This window comes from Bidens hawaiensis, unplaced genomic scaffold (genome assembly GCF_021521415.1).
Source record: "Bidens hawaiensis isolate Kalapana, Puna unplaced genomic scaffold, B.hawaiensis_p1.1 tig00015320_1, whole genome shotgun sequence".
Classification (NCBI taxonomy): Eukaryota; Viridiplantae; Streptophyta; class Magnoliopsida; order Asterales; family Asteraceae; genus Bidens; species Bidens hawaiensis.
In genome coordinates this window covers 367,307-388,277 of record NW_027492369.1, presented here as the reverse complement: position 1 = coordinate 388,277, position 20,971 = coordinate 367,307, and the positions used below count along the sequence as shown (strand labels likewise).

Below are 20,971 nucleotides of genomic sequence, written 5' to 3'. Positions count from 1 at the left end.
CTCACAGCTCCGCGCGCCTGTGAACATGGCGCCTGGAGCCAGAGCAGATCTGGATCTGCACATGCCATACAGCCCACCGGTCAGAGGGCAAGTGGACGTAACCACACCCTACAGACCAGCCATCTTGGTAAAACACTCAAAGTTTACTGCGCGCATCGCGCAGGCTCCTATCCAGCACAAGACCAAGATGCCAAGTGGTCTGGGCAAATATGATGGCACAACAGATCCAGATGACTTTTTGCAAGGTTTCTATAACACGGGAAACCTAGAGAGCTGGACGATGCCAACATGGTGTCATATGTTTGCTCGCTGCCTCACGGGCGCAGCGCGGGTATGGTTGGAGAGTTTGCCGACTGGGCAAATTGATGGGTTCGAGGAACTATTAGAAAAGTTCCAAGCCCACTTCGTACAGCAGCGCAGGCACACGCGCGATCCTGATGACATCATGCACTGCGTACGCAGGAATGATGAAACGATTGAAGATTACATCACTCGTTTCAATCAGGAGTCCCTGGCAATCGGGGGTATAACTGAGCAGCTCCTGCGCGTGGCCTTTATACAAGGCGCGCGCAGTGATCAACTCCGCCGAGCTCTCGTAAGCAAAGATGGTATGCCCACCACTTGGGCAAAACTAATGGAAGCCTCGCGAGTCTTCGCGAGAAATGAAAAACAGATTGCCCAAGATAGGGCAAGAGAAAGAGCGCATCAGGCTGAATCACCGCGCAGCAAAGAGAAGAGGGCCAAACAGAACTCTGTATGGTCCAGGTTGCAGCCAACAAGTTTTTCTTCCGCAGAAAAGCAAGTGCAACCAAGCTCACCCCAGCCCCAAAAAGATGTTCGTAGTCGCGGGGAGGGTGACAAGAAGGAGGGCGGCAGAGATCCTAGCAGACCTCTGCCAAGAATATGGACTTCCCTCACTAAAACACCTTCACAGGTGTTAAGTACTGAGAATGTCCAATTCAAGCCCCCAAAGCAACTACACTACAAGGGACCGCAAAACAGTGGCAAATATTGTGAATTTCACAAGTCCCCGGGCCACAACACCGACGCATGCCATCATTTAAAGGATGCGATCGAGAAGGATGTAAAGTCAGGCAGGCTGGCTCACTTGGTGAAAAACCAAAGAGTAGAAGATGAGCAACCGGAAGGAGCCCCTGCCAACAAGAAATACAAAAGAATCTGTGTGGCTGAGGGGGGACGACAAGGGCAGACATCAAAAAAGAGAAGCGCGCAAATCATCGGAGATTGGCGCGAGCAGCAAGTTATCTTCCCAAGAATCAGGGGAGGCCCTTCAATAAGCAGTCCTCTCATCATCACCACACACATTGCTCATTACGAAGTGTCAAAAGTCCTGGTGGACACTGGAAGTGAATCTGACATTATGTATGAGCAGTGTTTCAGAAAGTTAGACCCGGCAGACCAAGCGCGGCTCGAAATTGTGAACGCACCAATCTGTGGTGTTTCAAATGAAATCATCCATCCCCTTGGTCAGATTCAGTTTGAACTAACTATGGGGGATGATGAGCACAAGCGAGCCGAAGTTGTCAACTTCTTGGTCTTGCCCACCACGTCATGCCACAATATGATCCTGGGTAGGGGAACGATTGCCCAATTTAATGCTGTACCGTCGCCAGCGCACGGCGCATTGGGGTTCCCTACACCTACAGACGTAACATTTGTTTACCGCGATCATTTGTGCGCAGTGACAAGTGCGCCGCGGGAAGGGAGAATGAAACTTCCAATGGCGGACAATGCGCCAGAGAAGTGGATTTTAAACCCAAAATTCCCAGAGCAAACGGTCACAATTGGCGCTACCATTTCAGACGAAACGAGATTGAGAATGAAAAGGTTGCTCACAAAATACACGTCGGTCTTCGCGTGGCAACACTCCGATATGACTGGGGTCCCGCGAGACTTGGCGCAACATTCTCTTAACACGTTCAAGTCGGTGGAGCCAATTGCTCAGAAAAAGAGAATCATGGGGGATGAAAAGGCGAAGGCCATGAATGAGCAAGTCGAGGACCTGTTGCGCGCAAACATCATCCGCCCGATCCGATACCAGACGTGGGTAGCCAATCCTCTGATGGTAAAGAAAAGCAACGGGTCATGGAGGATGTGTATTGACTTCAAGGACCTCAACAAAGCATGTCCGAAAGACTGTTACCCCCTCCCAAACATCGTTGCAAAGGTGGACTCCGTGGCGCCATTCAAGCTCAAATGTTTCCTGGATGCCTACAAAGGCTATCACCAGATTCAAATGGCACCACAAGACGAAGACAAGACTGCCTTCAGAACCGACAAGGGTGTTTTCTGTTACACAAAAATGCCCTTTGGTTTAAAGAATGCGGGAGCCACCTATCAGAGACTTATGGATTCGGTTTTCAATGAACAAATTGGAAGAAATCTGGAAGTCTACGTTGATGATTTGGTGATCAAGAGCAAGGACGAGAGACAAATGCTCAAAGACATCGAGGAAACTCTTCAGCGCCTAACGGAAGTTAACATGAAGTTCAACCCGAGCAAATGTACTTTCGGCGCGGAAGAGGGGAAATTTCTTGGTGTAATGGTCACTAAGGATGGTTTCAAGGTGAACCCTGAAAAGGTGGAAGCCATCCTTGACATGCCTTCACCATCCACCATGAAAGAGGTTCAGAAGCTGAATGGTAGATTGGTGTCAATCAACAGGTTCCTAGCGAACCACGCCAGCAAATCTACTCCATTCGTTAACACTTTGAGGAATTGCTTGAAGAAGAGCCAATTCAAGTGGACGCCTGAGGCTGAGCAAGCTTTCAGTGAGATAAAAGAATGTCTCATAAAGCTGCCCGCGCTCACAGCTCCACTTCCAGGCGAAACCCTTACATTGTACTTGTCAGCTGGAGACCGCGCCATAGGCGCAGTATTATTGGTGGATCGCAAGGGGATCCAAACGCCAATATACTATGTGAGTCGGGTGCTGACAGACCCTGAGACGCGCTATTCCATCATGGAAAGGTTAGTTTTGTCACTAACACACGCGTCGCGCAAACTTCACAGATACTTCAATGGTCATCCTATTGAAGTTCTGACTGGTTACAACATCCAACAAATCCTGCGACGCCCCGCGCTCTCCGGAAGGCTGACAAAGTGGGCGCTGGAGTTAGGTGAACACACGATCACCTATAAGCCCCGTCCAGCAATAAAGGGTCAAGTTCTGGCGGATTTCATCACGGAAATCCCAGAGGGAAAGATTGAAGAAGCTCAGCGCGAGGTAGATCCTCCGAGAGCAAATGATGAAGAAGATGTTTGGAGGCTATTCACTGATGGAGCCTCCAACAACGAAGGGTCCGGCGCAGGCCTCAAACTGATGGACCCTGAGAATCATGAATATACTTATGCTATTAGGTTGGACTTCAAGAGTACCAACAATGAGGCCGAGTATGAAGCCCTGCTGGCTGGTCTGCGCATTGCGCGCAAGTTTGGAGTTAAAAGGCTAGAGGCCCATGTTGATTCTTACTTGGTAGCTGCACAGGTCAATGGCTTTTATGATGCCAAGGAGAACACCATGCCTCTATATCTAGAGCAGGAAAAAAAGCTCGTTGAGCAGTTTGACTTCTTCAAAATCATACACATCCCGCGCAGCGAAAACAAGTCCGCTGACGCGTTGAGTAAGATGGCATCAACTAATTTTGATCACTTTGGCAAAGATGTCAGGGTGGAAGTGATGAGCAACCCGTCAGTGCAAACGCAATCTGTCCTTGTAATTCATACAACCCCTTCATCCTGGATAACTCCAATAATGGAATTCCTGAAGGAGGGGAACTTACCGGACGATCGCGCGCAGGCGAGAAAGATAAGACACAAGGCGCAGAACTATGAACTACTTGACGATACATTATATCGGCGCTCTTATCTTGGGCCGCTCATGAAATGCTTGGATGCTGAGGAAGCGAACTATGTGATCAGAGAGATACACGAAGGAATCTGTGGAATTCATGCTGGCCCGCGCATGGTGGTTGCCAAGGCAATGAGCGCAGGCTACTATTGGCCAGGCATGTACTTTGACGCTTTAAAAGAGATCCAAAAGTGCAAAGCATGTCAGAGCTATGCGCCAAACACCATGCGGCCAAAGAACAACTTGATTCCGGTAACCTCAGCATGGCCTTTCCACAAATGGGCAATCGACATTGTGGGTCCCCTACCGCAGGCGCCTGGGCGAGTAAAATTTTTGGTTGTGGCAGTAGACTATTTTACAAAATGGGTTGAAGCCAAGCCACTAGCGAAAATAACAGCCGAGTCAATGAAGCAGTTTATCTGGAGCCACATCATATGCCGTCTTGGCTTGCCCATGGAAATTGTTAGCGATAATGGCAAGCAATTCACTGACAAGAAGATTTCCAGCTGGCTCAAAGAATTACGCATTAACCAAATTTTCACTTCAGTCTATCACCCTCAGGGGAATGGACAAGTGGAACGCGCAAATCAAAGTTTGTTAAATGGGCTGAAGAAAAGGTTGGAGGGAGAATCCCATTCTTGGGTCGAAGAGTTACCTAATGTCCTGTGGGCGCACAGGACATTAAGCAAAACTAGCAATGGCGAATCCCCGTTCAGCCTAACCTATGGGACAGAGGCTATGATCCCAGCAGAAATTGGATGCCCATCCCATAGGGTACTCATGATGAGCAAGACTGATAACGAGCGCGAAAGAAGATTGGACCTCAACTTGCTTGAAGGGCGCAGAGAAGCGGCTATCATCAATGAAGCCAAATACAAGAAAAAGATGGAAAAATATTATAATCAGCGCGTTAAAGAATGCCACTTCAAGAAAAATGATTTTGTCCTTCGAAACAATGAAGCTAGCCGCGCAATACCCCCAGGAAAAATGTCCCCCAATTGGGAAGGACCTTATCAAATCTCAGAAGAATTGGGGAAAGGCGCGTACACTTTAAAAGATTTAAATGGAAAAAAGATACCGCGCGCGTGGAACGCAGCACAGCTTAGAAAGTGCTTCATGTAAAAATTCAAACATGTAATCAAGGCTTTTAAGCCATCATGAATGATGATTCGCGCTATCTTTCAATATTTGTTCTATTACCTTTGCATACATGTTTCACACTTCCTTTATTAATTTGGAGCAATATGACAACACTATATTGACTTCAAAACATAATAAAACGAAGTAAAACATACATGCGCGAGCCTTAGCTCAAAACACGTTAATGGGTCTTAACTCTAAAAACGTCAGGGCCTTAGCCCAAAACAAAGAGCCTTAGCTCAAAACACTCACAAACATCCATCTTACATCCCGCGCAGCCTGATCATAAAAATCCTTAAACACAACTAAGGCAAAGTACATGCCCTATCATAGTTGTTAAGGTCTCAGGTCGAGGTCGCGCGCGGAATCATAGTGGATATCTAAGTAACACATGCTGACATGTAATGGCTAAAACTCATACTTCCATATAAAAACCGCGCGACAACGACGCGCAAAAAAGGAGTAGCAAAAAGTCATCGCGCATGTCAGCATAAACAAGATACTGCGAAACCACTTACAAAATAGGACTATGGTTAAGTGAATAATTTCCTTACAACCTTGTTCTTATTTTAACGTGCAAGCATATCTTATATCTATACAAGCAAACATGAAGAGATGAAGGGAAATGCGCAAGATGTGAAAAAGGGAAAACAAATTTTATTCCATAGCGTTGAAATTTACAAGTATGATGAGTTACAAATTACAAATAAAAATAAAAACATGAAGGGCTTCTCAAGTCTCCACGTTGACACTAGCCTCTTCATCATCCTCATCATCGCCCTCGGCATCTGGCGCAGCCTGCTCCTCTTCATCTCCTAACTGACCATAGTCAAGTTTTTCCTCCTCATTCCAGTCTTCTATCACGACGGTGTCAGGAGCAGATTCATTCGCCGCGCCAGAAGCGCTGGCAGGGGCAACATCCCCCGCGCCACCATCATCGCCACCAGCCCTCTCGCAATCATCAAGCAACTTCTTTAGCGAGCAGAGGTCGGGCTGGTCAGCAAGCGCAGCTATCTGCAAATCAATTGAAAACTCCTGAGTACAAAACACTTGGAAAATTAATCAAGTAAAACTCATTAAGGTCAAGGTACCTGCATAAGGATGGGGATGGGAGTATTCATATACTTCTCCCCCACCGCGGCCATGTCCGCGCAGGCCGCCTCGCTCTTGTAAGGGTACTCGGATGGGTTCTTCTTCAACATACCATATTCGTACCCATCCGTAAACCCTTCAGCTCGACCCACCAAGTGCGCGGCAGCATTGCAGTCCATCACAAGGGCCTGAAACTCGGCAGAATATTTCATCGCCAGAGCGCAACGAGTCATGCCCTGTGACACTAGCCATTGGCGATCCTGCGCGAGGCCAGCAACAGACGTCTCGAGGGCAGGAACCTGGGAGTTTAATAACTCCACAGTTTCCTTGGTCTTTTTTAGCTCCTCTCTATCAGACGCTGCTGCCGCCAAAATTTCTTCTTTTTCCGCCTGCGCAGCATCAAGTGCTTCCTGGCTAGATGCTGCCGTCGCCAGGGCCTCATCTCTATCGGCCTGCGCGGTCGCCAAATACTTCTTCAGGCGCGCAACCTCGCTCTCCAGTGATGATTTCTCAGTGATACTCTGGACGATAGCTTGGTCACGCGCCTCCGCCTGTTGTTCCAAGACACGCACTCTCCGCGCGTACTTGGCAACTTCGGCTTCTGCAACCTGCTGCTTCTCCCTAGCAGCTTGGAGCTCATGCCCGCGCTTAGTAAAGGCGGTGTTGGCACTTGCTCGGTTTTCGCTGAGCTCCGCCTGGAGTTTCTCAGCTCGTGCGCGAGCATCAGAAAGGTTCCAGGCGGCCACCTTAGCCTCTCGCTGGGCTTCCACAAGAGCATCGCGTACTTTAATGTAATCACGATGAACCTCTTGGGAGGCAGCAAAGAAAGCTGACCCAGCGAAAATGTGATCATTAAGCAAGTCAGCGCGGGTGCGCTCCTCCTGATACCTCCTTTCAGTAGGAGGCACGGCATGAGCCCAGAAGTCCTCGCATACGCCCATGGATTGGAAGGAACTGTCTTCATTAATATTCCATCTCGGGCGGTAAACGTGGTCACTTCCCTGCAAAACACAAGAAATGTTCTAAGTCATAAACATACTTATATGGAGCTACGCCCAGTGGAGCAACAAATTAAAACATACCTGCGGGGATGAAGCAGAAAACTCAGCGCCAGCCCCACCAGAAGTATGCGCTGCGAAGACTTGTGGCATCGCAGGGCTGGCGCGGCCTCCCAAGGAGCCCTCAGCTTGAGCCCCCTCATCCTCCTCATCTTCTTCAATAGGCCTCTTCTCCTGCGACCTGGGGGGCTCCAAACCAGCCTCGCGGAGAAGGCTGCGCGTAGGAGGAGGCGAGGGAGGTCTCGACGCCGCCAGTTCGGCGCGCAATACGGCTTCCTGCTCCTTTGTAACCCCAATAAGGGGAGAATCAGCACTAGCAGGAGCAGGACCAGAACCAGCGGCGCCGCCAACGGCGCCAGGAGTGTCCCCGGCAACTTGTACGCCAGCTACAACTCCTATGAACAAATCAACAAGGAAAATTGGTTTATGACTGGATCCAAAAGAAAAAATTCAGAAGACAAATGCGCAAAACATACCTTGGCGCAATTCTGTTCGCGAGGCGAACATTGCCATAAAGTTCATTCTACCCTTCTCAGAGGGTAGAACGGGGGACTTCGAAGCAGACCCCGACGCAGCCTCAGCACCTAGTGGCGCCTGCGGCTGATCTGCAACCGTCGCCGGTCCTGCAAACATTCAAAGGAGCAAAGGTTTAATAATAATTCAATCAGATGAAGATAAGCAAAGTATACCTGTCGCAGGCGCGGCACTGCTTCTCTCTTCAGCCGCGCGAACGGAGGAGGTGACGCTACCATACCTCAAGTGGACAGGAGGTCTGCCCACTTTCACAGGCAGGGAAGCTAAAGAACCCATTGTGGTAAACACCTGGGTTTCCTTAGGTCCCTTCTTTTGAGCATGGGGATGAGCGACAGGGGTGTCATCTTTCTTTTGTCTTTTACTGCCCCCTGCGCCTGATTTCCCCTTAGCTTTGCGCTTTAGTAGGGGCGCCTCCTCTTCCTCATCCTCCTCCGCGAGCTCCAGCTCGTAGTTCTCCAGCGCATCTACAATACATGCAACACAAATGTTAGCAAAATTTGGTATTCTCAAGGAATAAGCATAAGTGTGAAGGCTTACCAGGCGCGTCGCCATCAAAGTCAAATTCAAGATCCACTGGGATGAACATGTCATCGAAGCGATCCGGGAAACCAACCTCCCCAGCGCCAAGCGCGACGGAGCCACCCTCCACTTGATCATCATAAGCGGCGTGGATATAATCCTTGGTGACTGCGCAAAAACAAGTCAACTGATATCAGAAAAAGAATTATGTTCGCGCAGAAAAAGAAATAAAGCAATGAAATAAACTTACACAACCCGTCGACTTGGATAACTGGCTCAAGCGCGCTGTCGGCCCATAGCTTACTCATGCCGACCCCCACCAGCGCCTCCTCGCAAATTTTCTTCGCGGGGGATGGTTCATCGGTCAGTTTCTTAACCCAGGCGCCGGTTGGGTTCTTAATAACATCCGCATCCGCGGGCGCAGAATCGATTGCGCGCATCGTCATGCGGATGGGGATTACACCGGCCCTAATGTAGAAGAACCTCTCAGACCAGTCATGAAGGCTCTTGAATGAAACAGTGGAGCACTTCACCTTCTGACTGCGAGGAATAAAAGAGATCCAATTGTCTTGGATCTTGGCCTTATAAAAATATTGAAAGCGCCGAGGGGTAGGCTCCTCGCGCTGGGATTTGCACATGAACTCAAAGTGAGTCATGCGCACGAGTCCAAAAGGATGGACTTGGGATATATGAATCCCATAGAACTGCAGCAGTGCACCCACAAACCTGGTAATCGGGAGACGAAGGTTGCAGTGGGTGAAAAAATGGAAATATAGGGATATATAACCGGCAGGCGGGTCCGCCGCCGATTGCCCGGCCTCAGGCAACATGCAGCCAAACAGGGTGGGAAAGCCCTGAGAGGCGATAAGGCTGTCAAGATCAGCCTGCCTCAATTTGCAGGGGATTTCATTCCACCTCCTCACCACCTTCGTCCTCCTTACCTCCTCCGATGAGCCCTCAGCAACCTTCTTCCCCTTGCCTTTCTTCTTCAACGTCGACATCACTACGGATTTAACACGGCGTTTTCGGGAGACGATTGAGGTGATCGACAGGTTCGACGAGTCCGAGCTATCAGACATACAACTGTCAAATCTAACAACGGAAACTTCTGAAGAACAGATATTTCAGAAGACAAAGAAAGAAAAAATCAGAAGAGAAAACAAGAAGATGAAGGATAAAGAACTCCAAGGGCTGGCTTTTATAGGCCAAGGAGAGAGAAATTTGGGTGCTGAACGGACTTCACGCGCCCCCACTCGCAGGTAATAGCCAACGCGAGCGCGACACGTGTCCCTGACAACTGTATGAGAGGACACGAAAAGAAAAATACGGCGGGTGCCAGAGTTCACGCGCCCCCACTCGCAGGTCCTGGCCAACACGAGCGCGACACGTGTCCCTGACAGCTTGTGAGGGGACACGAAAGGCAACTGTAGCACCTCGAGCACACGAAAAGTCTGACACGTCTCCATCACTGACCCACGTCAGCAACCGTCACGTACATGGACGATTCGTTTCAACCAAATGGATAGAACTTCGCGCAATGATGGAAACAACCAAGAAAACGACAAAACCCCTTTTAAAACACCTAATCAGTATGTCTAATATCTATCTTACCGCGCTCGCGCGAGATAAGACACACATTAGACTGGGGGGGCTTGAAGAGGTATGTACCCGCCTCAACACCGAGCAAGGCGGGTCAACCCACAAGATAAACACATTATGAAGGCACAAAGCCAAAACCTATGCTCATGGCGCATACAAAACATGCTCAGGCATCATATGCCCAGGCACACATATGCTCGCGCATCACATATGCGCGCGGCGCACCAGCGCGCGGCGCATATCACATGCTCGTGCATATCACATCTGCGCATGAAATATCTGCGCATGAGAATAAAGAGAAGACCTCGCGCATCCTCAGGATGGGCGCATATCACACGTGCACGTAATCAACCTCGTCCTTATCCAAATCAGGATTAGGGCAACCTTGATTGTGCACGTCAGACAACCTTCCAGAAGGCATCTTTTTAAGGAATAAGGATATGCTGATGTTGACAGCTGCTAAATGAAAGTTGGACAGCTCAGCATGACTCATGGGTTACCACGTGATCATAACCAATGAAAGAGCACCAGGTGTCTCCAGGGACACGTGGCGCAAATCGATTGGAGGAGGCCAACAAAACCCTAATTTGGTCTCAGCTCAATCAGTGGAAACCCTAGCACTATAAATACATCATAACGTACACAGTTACAGGACACACATTGATTCACATTGAAGCATATTCAATTACATTCACTGACAGGCATCCCTAGTCAGTTACTTTCTCATACACAGAGAGAATCAGAATAATCATACAGAGTAACATACAGTATTCAGCTATTAAGCAATACTCTCCCAATTCCCTCACTCTCAGATTATTATCTTCTCCTATACATACTTATTCTCACGCCGGAGGGTTACCCCAAAGAGGACCCCTCTGTCCCTTTCTGAGGGGTAAGTAACGGCGCTGTTCATTTTGTAGGTGGAAGAACACTGATCCAGAAGAACCATCTGTGAAATAGTATAATCACACCCGAGGAAAGTAGATCTGCTACCAGTGAGTAGATCCACGTTTCTTCACATGCCATTAGCAAGGGGAAGGAGTGGTGAGAGAATATTCGTGTTGTGAATAATTTGTTTTATTTAATTCTTTTAACGTAAAATGATAGTTTCATATGGATTTTGTAGTGGTTTATATAACCATGTGCGACACTTTGATAAAAAAAAAGAAAAAAAGAAAAGGATAATCATATCCATAATTTTCATAAAGGATAATACCAAAGCCATGGGCACCATTGTATGATCTAACTTTTTAATAAAAACAAAATAATTTTCAAACATTTTTTTTTGAGATCGATCTTAATGGAGACAAATTAGTAGATTGTTTATACTCATTTGGTAGATGATAGAGTTGATCTAATCTTGTTGCGTACGCATGTTATATTCATGTTACGTGTGTCGTTTTAAGGCAAATAAGAAAACATACATAGATTACGTGGTACATTCGGTTTGCAATTGAAATTTGTCATTTTGAGATATAGTCAATTATAGGTTTCAAGTTTCAACTACCATGAATTAGAGGTGCACAAAAAATTCGAAACCGGAACCGGACCCGAAAAAAAACCTGGAACCAGTTTGTTTTATACTCGAGTTTTTAATACCCGAATCCGAACCTGACCCTACCCGTAGGGTACGGATAGGGTATGCATTTTAGTACCAAAACCTGAACCCAGATCTGGGCCGGATTTATACCCGGTAATACCCGAAAACCAGAACCGGTTCCATATCCGGAACCGGGTTTTTCCAATACCCGAACTGGGTTTTTCCAATACCCGATCTATACCCGAAAAATACCTGAAAAATACCCGAAAATACCCCTAAAAATTGTAACCCCTTAAAAAAAATCCAATCTCTACCAGAAAAAAGCCCCAAAAAAACCCAAAATTAGGGTTTTTTCAATACCCGAAAATAGGTATTCAAATACTTGGTTTTAGAATACCCGGTTCGATACCCGACCCGAACCCGATGTATAGGGTATGGTTTTTAGAGAGAATACCCGGACCCGAACCCGACCCGAGTATTACCAATACCCGATATTCCAATACCCCATCATACCCGAGCCCGGATATTTAAAAAACCCGATTTATGCACCTCTACCATGAATCCATGATACGAGGATGATTGATTGGATAATTGTAATGGGCTAAAAACTGTAGTTCGGGTTATAGTTCACGAATAAAAAGGCCCAATAAAGATCAACTCCATAGCCCACGAACCTTTCATATTATTTATTAAGTTGAGTTTCATAAAACAATATTATTTATATATTTTAAGAATTACTATTAATTATTATTATTATTATTGTCATTTTTTCATGGGAAAATTGGTTTTTATTGGTCCCAACTATTTCATTTTTGTCGGCGCTAGTCCCAACTTTCATTTTGGCTGGCAACGGTCTCAACTTTCACATACGTTTCTTCCACCAATCCGCGACTAACGGAGTACTAACTCCGATATGTTAATGCTGACGTGTCCATCCAACTTGTCAAAAACATATTACGTGGCAGCCAACGTGGATATTATGTCTGTTTATGTAGACTATACTTAAGCCCTAATCTCTCTCCCAACTTTCATTCACTCTCAAGCCCTAATTCTCAAAATCCCCAAATTGATCACACCTTAATAAGCATTCTCCTTGATTATACGAGCTTCATCCATCGGGTACTCCTAAACCCATTCTCCTTCAGCTCAGCCTCTGTCATCGCATCCACCTCAATGGAACCCAAATCAGTGGTAATTGTGATCCGTGGTTAAGCACGAGGCTCGGGGGTTGTTGTCGGATGTTGCGGAGACTAGAAGGAGTGGTTTTGATGGGCGTTTGGTGATGGGGAAGATGCGAAGAGGGGTTTGGGATGTGGGTTTGGTGTATTGGTAGTGTGTGAGGTCAGGTGAGTGGAGGGTTGCTGATACGGTGAAGTTCAGAGAGTGTGGCTAAAACTTTGTGGTTCGTGGAAGAACAGTAGAGAGTTGAAGAAGACAACGAGGAGGTTGAGTACTGCTTGTTGTTGGAGAGGTTGAGTTTGACAAGTAGGCATCCATGTCATTTGTTTTTGACAAGTTGGATGGACACGTCAGCATTGACATAACGTAGTTAGTACTCCGTTAGTCGCGGACTGGTGGAAGAAACGTATGTGAAAGTTGGGACCGTTGCCAGCCAAAATGAAAGTTGAGACCAGCGCCGACAAAAATGAAATAGTTGGGACCAATAAAAACCAATTTTCCTCTTTCATGTAGTATAGGAATTATAAAAACATCCCCTCAAAACAGTATGGTCGGCGAAGGTTCTATGGCAAACAATTTTATCACAACACTTATTTATTGTGAAGCACGTAAACACCTCACGAGTAAGATGACTGATACATGTTCGTCTTTTGCCTCCTAGCGTAAGTTTCTTAGTTTCATATTTATTTTGTCTTTGGCTGTTAACTTTAGCATAATCCATTATTTCAAGTTCCAAGTATGCAATGTATAATATAAGCTGTAACCAACAAATACGAGAAGCTTGTTGGGCCATACAAATATTTGATGATGAAAATTGTATAAAAATACTTTGAAATAGTTTTATACAATGGTTAGATTAGGGTGCAAACGAGCCGAGTCACTTAAGATAGCATTGATAAAAAGTTCAAAGCAAGCCCGAGCTTAAATCTCAAATAAATCTTGTTTAGTTATCGTGGCCGAGCTCGAGCCTTGTATAGGAGATCATTTAGACTCGTCGAGTCTTAACGGAGCCTGTTGTATTTTTAGGTTTTAACACTTTTGGACTTCTAGGTATTAATTTTGCATTTGATAAACGAGCTCGTGTTTTGGACCCTCAAAATTGATAAATTGAATTATCCGAGAGTCGTATACACTTTCATATTGAAATTATCAAATGAGACAGTGCCAAGCATGCAACTAGGTAAATTCGAGAACCAAAGTATTAGGGTTTGGTAACTGTCAGGGAGTCAGGAACTACCTTCACTTCAACCCTATATAAAAATAACCAAACAAACGAGAGCACCTCAGACCTCGTGACTTGCTCACTGTATATTATGACCACACTGGTCAACAAGTCAATATCAAATTAGCTTGAGCTTTAATATTATGCCCAAAAACGTAAGCTCGAATCAAACCGAGCTCGAGCTTCTAGAAAGTCAACTCGTGACGGGTCAAAGTCTGATTATATGAGGTTGGACGACAGCTAAAAAAAAGCACGTGGACAAATAAATAATAATAATTGTGTGCAGCTTGGAACACAACCACAAGACAGCTAATTAGTTTCCATAATAATAATTATTATAATTAATACTCCACACAGATAGATACATTTGTTGTATGTATTCTTTCAGTTATCAGTCTCCGGTGACGAAACAATACAATACAATAGAGATGCAGAGAGTTAAAGATCAACGGTCAAGATCTACGAAGCCAGTGACCGTACATGTCTCCGCTCAATCCGGCGATGTTGCCGCCGTCCAGAAGTTTCTCCGGGAAAACCCGTCTCTTCTCAACGATCGAAACCCTGTTGTAAGATTATTATTATTATTATTATTATTATTATTATTATTATTATTATTATTATTAGTATTGAATCAAATCAAATCAAGAATTATGATTTGGGGGTTTCAGTTTAGGTTTATTTAGTTAATTTAGGTCCGGTTAGCTCGGATCGAACTCGGCTCGTTTGTTATTTATTTATTTATTTACGTCTGTTTTTTTTATTGTTTTTATATATTTTAGGAAAAACCTTAAGCGGGCCAACCCCAATTCATTTCGAGCTCCTTTTCTAAGGCACAAGTCGAGTCGTTTTTCCACATTCAAGCTCGGCTCGTTTTGACTAATAAGAGCTCGACCTTGTTTCGAGCTCTTTGTCTAAATTTTTATATATTTTAGAAAAACCTTAAACGGGCCCAAACCCAATTCATTTTGAGCTCCTTTTCTAAAGCACGAGTTGGGTCGTTTTTCCAAATTCAAGCTCGGCTCGTTTTGACTAATAAGAGCTCGACCTCGGCTCGTTTCGAGCTCTTTGTCTAAAGCTCGAGCTTGGCCTCTAGAGTCATTTTTTCGAATTCAAGCTCAGTTCACTTTAACTAGCAAGAGCTTGAGCTTGAGATCAGCTCGTTTCGAGATCTTTTTCTTGTGAGGCGTTTTTTTCAAATTCAAGCTCGGTTCGCTTTGACTAACAAGAACTCGAGTTCAGCTCGTTTCGAGCTCTTTTTTTAAAGCTGTATCTCGGCTTAAGCTCGGTCTGTTTATTATATATTAATTAATTTATTTACAATTTAAACTATCTTTCTAAATTTTAAGAAAAACCTTAATCATCCTAAGTACGGCTTGAGCTCGCGTGAGTCGTGTAGAACCATAAATGAGCGAAAGCTCTGTTAATGCTTGGCGAACCTAAACAAGCTTCACATACAAGGCTCGAGCTTAGGCTCGATAACTAAACGAGCTTTATTTGAGGCTTGGGCTCAAAAAAGCTCAGATCGTTTCGAGCGATTTATTGATTCAATCACGAGTAGCTTGTGAGCCTTTGCAGTTTGCATACCTAGTGTTGAAAACAGTTTATTTGGCGCTGACTGTAAGCTTGTAAGTTTGAATCCTTAAATATAGCTTATTAGACCCTAACATAAGTAGATAACAGAAATACAAATGTGAAGTCATAATCTTGATTTTAAATTTTTAATTTTATTGGTTGTTATTTAATGTTAAAACATGTATACTAAATCTTGATTACATTTAGATGGCAAACACACCACTTCATGTTTCTGCGGGTCATAACAGTGTGGAAGTTGTTAAATTTCTCTTGAATTTGGAAGGGCCCGAGAAAGTTGAGTTGGAAGCAAAAAACATGGTATGTGCATAGCACAAACTTAACTTTACTCATTATCTTGATCAAGTTTATTAAAAAAAAGTTTATAAATCATGATCGTCTTACTCTGGTCAACATGTTGACTTTGCAGTATGGAGACACTCCATTACACTTGGCTGCGAAAAACGGTTGTAACGAAGCTGCAAGCCTTCTTTTATCTCATGGAGCTTTTGTAGAAGCCAAAGCAAATGTATGTAATTTTTATCGTATTTCTTATGATCTGCATTTTAATAAAGGTGTCATTTCTTTTTTACATTTAAGACTTGAAAAGGCCTAAAAGTTTTTAAAAAAAATGTTTAATATTTCTTATTGCTCGGTTTGACCCACAAGCACCTTTTCTTTAAGCTTTATATGAAAGTTAATAAAAATTTAGAAAGTCTTAATACAGTTTGTAACTGTCACCCTGTTTGAGTCGTTTGAGCCGCCTTTTTTATGCAGAATGGTATGACTCCATTGCATCTTTCTGTTTGGCATTCACTTAGAGCTGAGGATATTTCAACTGTTAAGACATTGCTAGAGTATAATGCTGACTGTAGTGCCAAAGATAAGGTATTTAATAATGTTTTTTTAGGATCAATTGCATTTTCATTCTTTATGTGTAGGGTTACTTGCAGATCGTGTCATTTAACTTCAATAAGTACAAAAAAACATTATTGAAATTCATACGTTGTCACACTTTTCGTCATTTCCATTAACCAGGGTTAACTCTTCTATTTGGTATAAGGTAAAATGACTAAACCACCCTTAAAAAACTCAAAAAAAAGTGTTTTAATTAAAGGGTAGTAAGAGTAAGGCTAAATTGATCATTTTAAAATAGTTTTAACAGAAAATATAACCTCGTTTATTGGAAAGGACGAAATGTGTGTCAACATACGAACTTCAAGGACGTTTTTTGTACTTATTGAAGTTAAAGTACAATCTGCATGTAGCCCTATACATACAGAATAAAACTGTAATTTACCCTCGTTTTATTTTGTTATGAACTTATGATGTCAATAAGTATTGGCGTCATTATAAATTTGATTGCTTTTGCAGGAAGGCATGACCTCATTGGATCATCTTTCACAAGGACCCGAACACGAGAAGTTACGGGCTCTTCTTGCTTTGTATCTTGAAGAACAAAGAAAACGTCGGGCCATTGAAGCATGCAGTGAAACAAAGGCCAAAATGGATGAACTTGAAAAAGAATTGTCAAAGTTAGTGGGCCTAAACGAGCTTAAATTACAGCTCAGGAAATGGGCCAAAGGGATGTTGTTGGATGAGAGGCGTCGGGCCCTTGGCTTAAAAGTTGGGCCACACAGACCGCCTCATATGGCCTTCCTTGGCAATCCAGGAACAGGTAATCAACTATTTACTAGCTAGTGCCTTCGCATTTTTCGTTTGAAATATTAAAATAAGCATTTGTTGCACAATGTAGTTGTCAAGATTAAATCTTTGATCTTTTTGTTATCAAGAAACAATGTCTTGAACTTTTTTGTCGTCAACTGTTTTAGTTAGGTTATAATTGACAATTTAAGGCTGGAAGATGAGCGGGTTGGGTGACAGGACAACACGGGCTTGGGTTGAGGGTCTTTTTGATAATTGCTACCTTTATTGATAATTATGATGAATCTTGATTTTCTTATGTCCTTAAGAAACAAAAACAAAATGTTTTTAGGCAAAAACGGGTCCTGGTTGAAACGGGTCTTTTAGTCTGGGTCAAACGGGCCAGATCAGATTGACCCACAAAATGCTTTTTGCCCATTTTATATATAATTGATGAGTTAATTATGATTACAAAAACAATATCCTTACGATAATAATCTAAATCTTTGAATAAGACAATTTAGATGTTACATGCGTTAACAAAGCCTTTAGGTGACTTCCTGCCCGTTTAACCTGATCAGCCCATGACCCATTTGACCCGGTTAAGATAAAGCACAACCCAATATGCTCAAAAGTAAACGGGTCAAAGTTGCTACCTTTAATTGATTATGATGATGAATCTTGATTCTTGATTTTTGAATCTTGACCCCTTTATGTCCTCAAGAAACAAAATCTTGAATTCTTGGAAACCTTTGACTTTGTATTATCCAAATTTTCATCTTGTTAAAGGTAATATGTACTTCTATTAACTATTTACTTGATTAGCTGCTAATCGGTGTCATTGTAGGTAAAACTATGGTTGCTCGGATTCTTGGGAAATTACTTTTCATGGTGGGAATTTTACCAACCGACAAGGTTACAGAAGTACAAAGAACGGATTTAGTTGGAGAATTTGTTGGTCACACAGGACCAAAAACTAGGAGAGTGGTATGCAACTCTTATTTCAATTTCCAAGTAAAAAGACTAAAGTACTCTTGAGAAAAAAAATTAAAACTCGAACATTTCCAACACTTGAATGCAGATAAAAGAAGCCGAAGGGGGGATATTATTTGTAGACGAAGCATACCGATTAATCCCAATGCAAAAATCAGACGATAAAGATTACGGTTTAGAAGCCCTTGAAGAAATAATGTCGGTTATGGATAATGGCAAAATAGTAGTTATATTCGCGGGCTATAGTGAACCAATGAAACGTGTGATCACTTCAAATGAAGGCTTTTGCAGACGCGTGACAAAGTTCTTCACTTTTGATGACTTCATAACCGAAGATTTAGCCAAGATTCTTCATCTAAAAATGAATAATCAAACCGAGGCTAGTTTATTATACGGGTTCAAGTTGGACCCTTCATGTACAGTTAAAAACGTGGAGAATTTAATAAACACCGAAACCACCGACAAACAAAGAAAAGATATGAATGCTGGATTGATAGATCCTTTATTAGTTAACGCCCGAGAGAATCTTGATTTGAGACTTAGTTTTGATTGCGTTGATACAGACGAGTTGTTGACAATCACTCTAGAAGATTTACAAAACGGGCTCAGGTTAATTTCGCGATAAAAAGGTTTTAACTTTAATGATTCTTGGTAGCTTCTATTTAAATCTAGATAAATATAATTATTTTGTATTTGTATGTGGTTTTATTGAATTTATTTAATTGAATTTTGAGGATTTAAAATGTTATTGGATATGAAACTTGATGTGTTTTGAATAGTTTATTCATGCTTTTTTGGTGATTGAAATTCTGTTATTTTACAGTGTACTGTATAGAAACCAATGGGTAAAATTTGGTACAAGTCAACTGTGTTTGGTGGGGTTGACTCACTGTAGTTTTTCTTAGTTTCCTTTTATGTGTAAGTGAAACCATTTAATTTGAATTTCTATTTTCATGAAGGTGAAGTAGATAGGTTGTATCTAGGGCCTGATCGCTGTAGTTTTACAACTTGTTTAACCAACTAGTGTTCTGCCCGGCGCAGGTCGATAAAAATTTGGACGATGGTAAAACCCATACGTTGATGCCGTAAGTTGAAGCGAATTCAGTTAGTTTTGTTACATGTGATATTTTATAAAAACTAAGACAAAAAATAAAACAAAAAAAATTATAAAAATTGGGGTGGGGTGGACCAATGGCGTGACGTTGGTCAATAAAAACTCGATCATTAGTAAAACCCAACCATTATCATCCCGGACGTTGAGGCGGTGAATCATCTATGCAAATTCCATCGGTTTTCGTCATGCTTTTACGGTACCGGAACTAAAACACAAAATCAGCATTCGGTCGGTTTTCGTTACGGTATTGTAACTAAACAAAACGCGGCGAGTCTACGCGTATTCGGTTGGATTCCGTCACATTCGTCACGGTACCATAATTAAAACAAAATAATAAAAGAGGTAAAAAACAAAATTGACATTCAGTCATTTTTCGTTACGTTCATTATAGGCCGAAACTAAAGAAAAAAAAAACAAAAACCAAAGAAAACCAAAAATAAAAATTATCGGCCAACACGGTGCCGCCAAGTGGACCAACCGGCACCAAATTTTGAAAATGTTATATATGATTTATCTGAATGTGTTGATTAGTTAGTTGGCTGTGAAACATGTGTTAAGTGGGTTAGCATGTCAACCTGCTTAATTAAATAGGTCGGCGGTAGATTTGTTAATTAAACATGTTAACTTTAACATGACATGTTTAGTTAAACGAGTTAACATGAACAAACCTTTCAGTTCTATTTTTGTTAACAAGTAGATGCTCACTATGATATGGAGTGAAAAAAGTAAGCATCGCTTAAGAGAAAAAAATTTTGAGTGAAGAATGGATGTGTTATTAGTGATTAATATGTTAGATAACTATGTGCACGCAACAATATGGTCTAGGGATAAGTATTTGGTATCCAGTATAGGTACAGCCATTATTGTACCGAGATACAATATAGAGTTGAAGATTTTGTAACAAGTACCAATACCGTACCGATAGATTCATTTTTTTCCGTATTAGTATTTTCGTTATCGGTGCTATTCTCATCTCTATACCATTCTACTTGTTTTTGTTTTAATTTGTGTAGTTGGTATATTTTTGTCATGTAAGATGCTGTTTGTTTTTTCTGTAAAATGTCTATGCAAGCTCTTTTGTTTGCGTCGCGCAGACTACGCGTAGACATTGCCATCTGCAGACTGTTTGTTTTCTCGAATACGTTTCATTAAAAAAATGTATGCGCAAACTCTTCTTGGTGCAGAGTTGGCCCATCAACTTTTGAGATCTTCTAAGTTGTGCAGAGGGTTAAAACATCACACCCTACCAACACCCACTGTCCACCACCCACCCACCCTCCGCCACCACCATCGTCCACCACCACCACCACTGCCTTCTAGCACAACCAACTGCAACCGCCTTCTACCGCCACCAGCCACCACCACCCACCGTTAGCCAACACCAACCTCCAATACCACTATCACCACCACCACTACCACAGTTCGTATATTACCACCAGTTTATTTAGCAATCTAAAGAAGTTAAAAAACAAACACTCTTTTTTTTTACAGACTGTAGAGGTTTGGTCCACCTTTTATTCTACAAATGCCTACAAATCGCACTACAAATGCCTACAGATCGCAGACATTTTACCTCTAAAAAAACTTACTATTTTTTTATTACTAAAAGTAGAGGGTAGTTTTTGCTTATAACGTAAAGATTTTGGGGCCTTTATTGCGTTGTATTTATGAATTTGGTTATGAGTTATGACTTATGACATTGAGTGATGGACATATCGATATGTCACGATCCTTTTCTCCCAGGACAAACTGCAATATTTTTGGATGTCACGATCCTTTTTCCCAGGACAAACTGCAATATTTTTGGTTAAACATATATTTTGTTTATAGTGGTCAGGAAATATAAGACATTTAATTAATTTTGTCCTGCAATTACTCTAGAGGTATGAAATACTAT

The 20,971-nt window shown here is 42.9% G+C and overlaps 1 protein-coding gene across 1 annotated transcript; it reads left to right on the top strand.

Moving 5' to 3' along the window:
• Positions 1–14,136: 14,136 nt before the first annotated feature.
• LOC143548954 (ribulose bisphosphate carboxylase/oxygenase activase, chloroplastic-like) lies at positions 14,137–18,706 on the top strand. Its single transcript, XM_077039987.1, has 7 exons — positions 14,137–14,320; positions 15,534–15,644; positions 15,754–15,852; positions 16,101–16,211; positions 16,698–17,001; positions 17,815–17,954; positions 18,049–18,706. The coding sequence occupies exons 1-7, from the start codon at positions 14,183–14,185 to the stop codon at positions 18,583–18,585; spliced, it is 1,440 nt and encodes a 479-aa protein (XP_076896102.1). The 5' UTR covers positions 14,137–14,182; the 3' UTR covers positions 18,586–18,706.
• The last annotated feature ends 2,265 nt before the right edge of the window (positions 18,707–20,971 follow it).

Bases quoted from the DNA above. Each gene is read 5' to 3' on its own strand.
- LOC143548954 (XM_077039987.1), top strand. From the start codon at position 14,183: ATGCAGAGAGTTAAAGATCAACGGTCAAGATCTACGAAGCCAGTGACC. The intron at 16,212-16,697 runs GTATTTAATAAT...TTGCTTTTGCAG, and splicing joins ACTGTAGTGCCAAAGATAAG to GAAGGCATGACCTCATTGGA. The intron at 17,002-17,814 runs GTAATCAACTAT...GTGTCATTGTAG, and splicing joins CCTTGGCAATCCAGGAACAG to GTAAAACTATGGTTGCTCGG.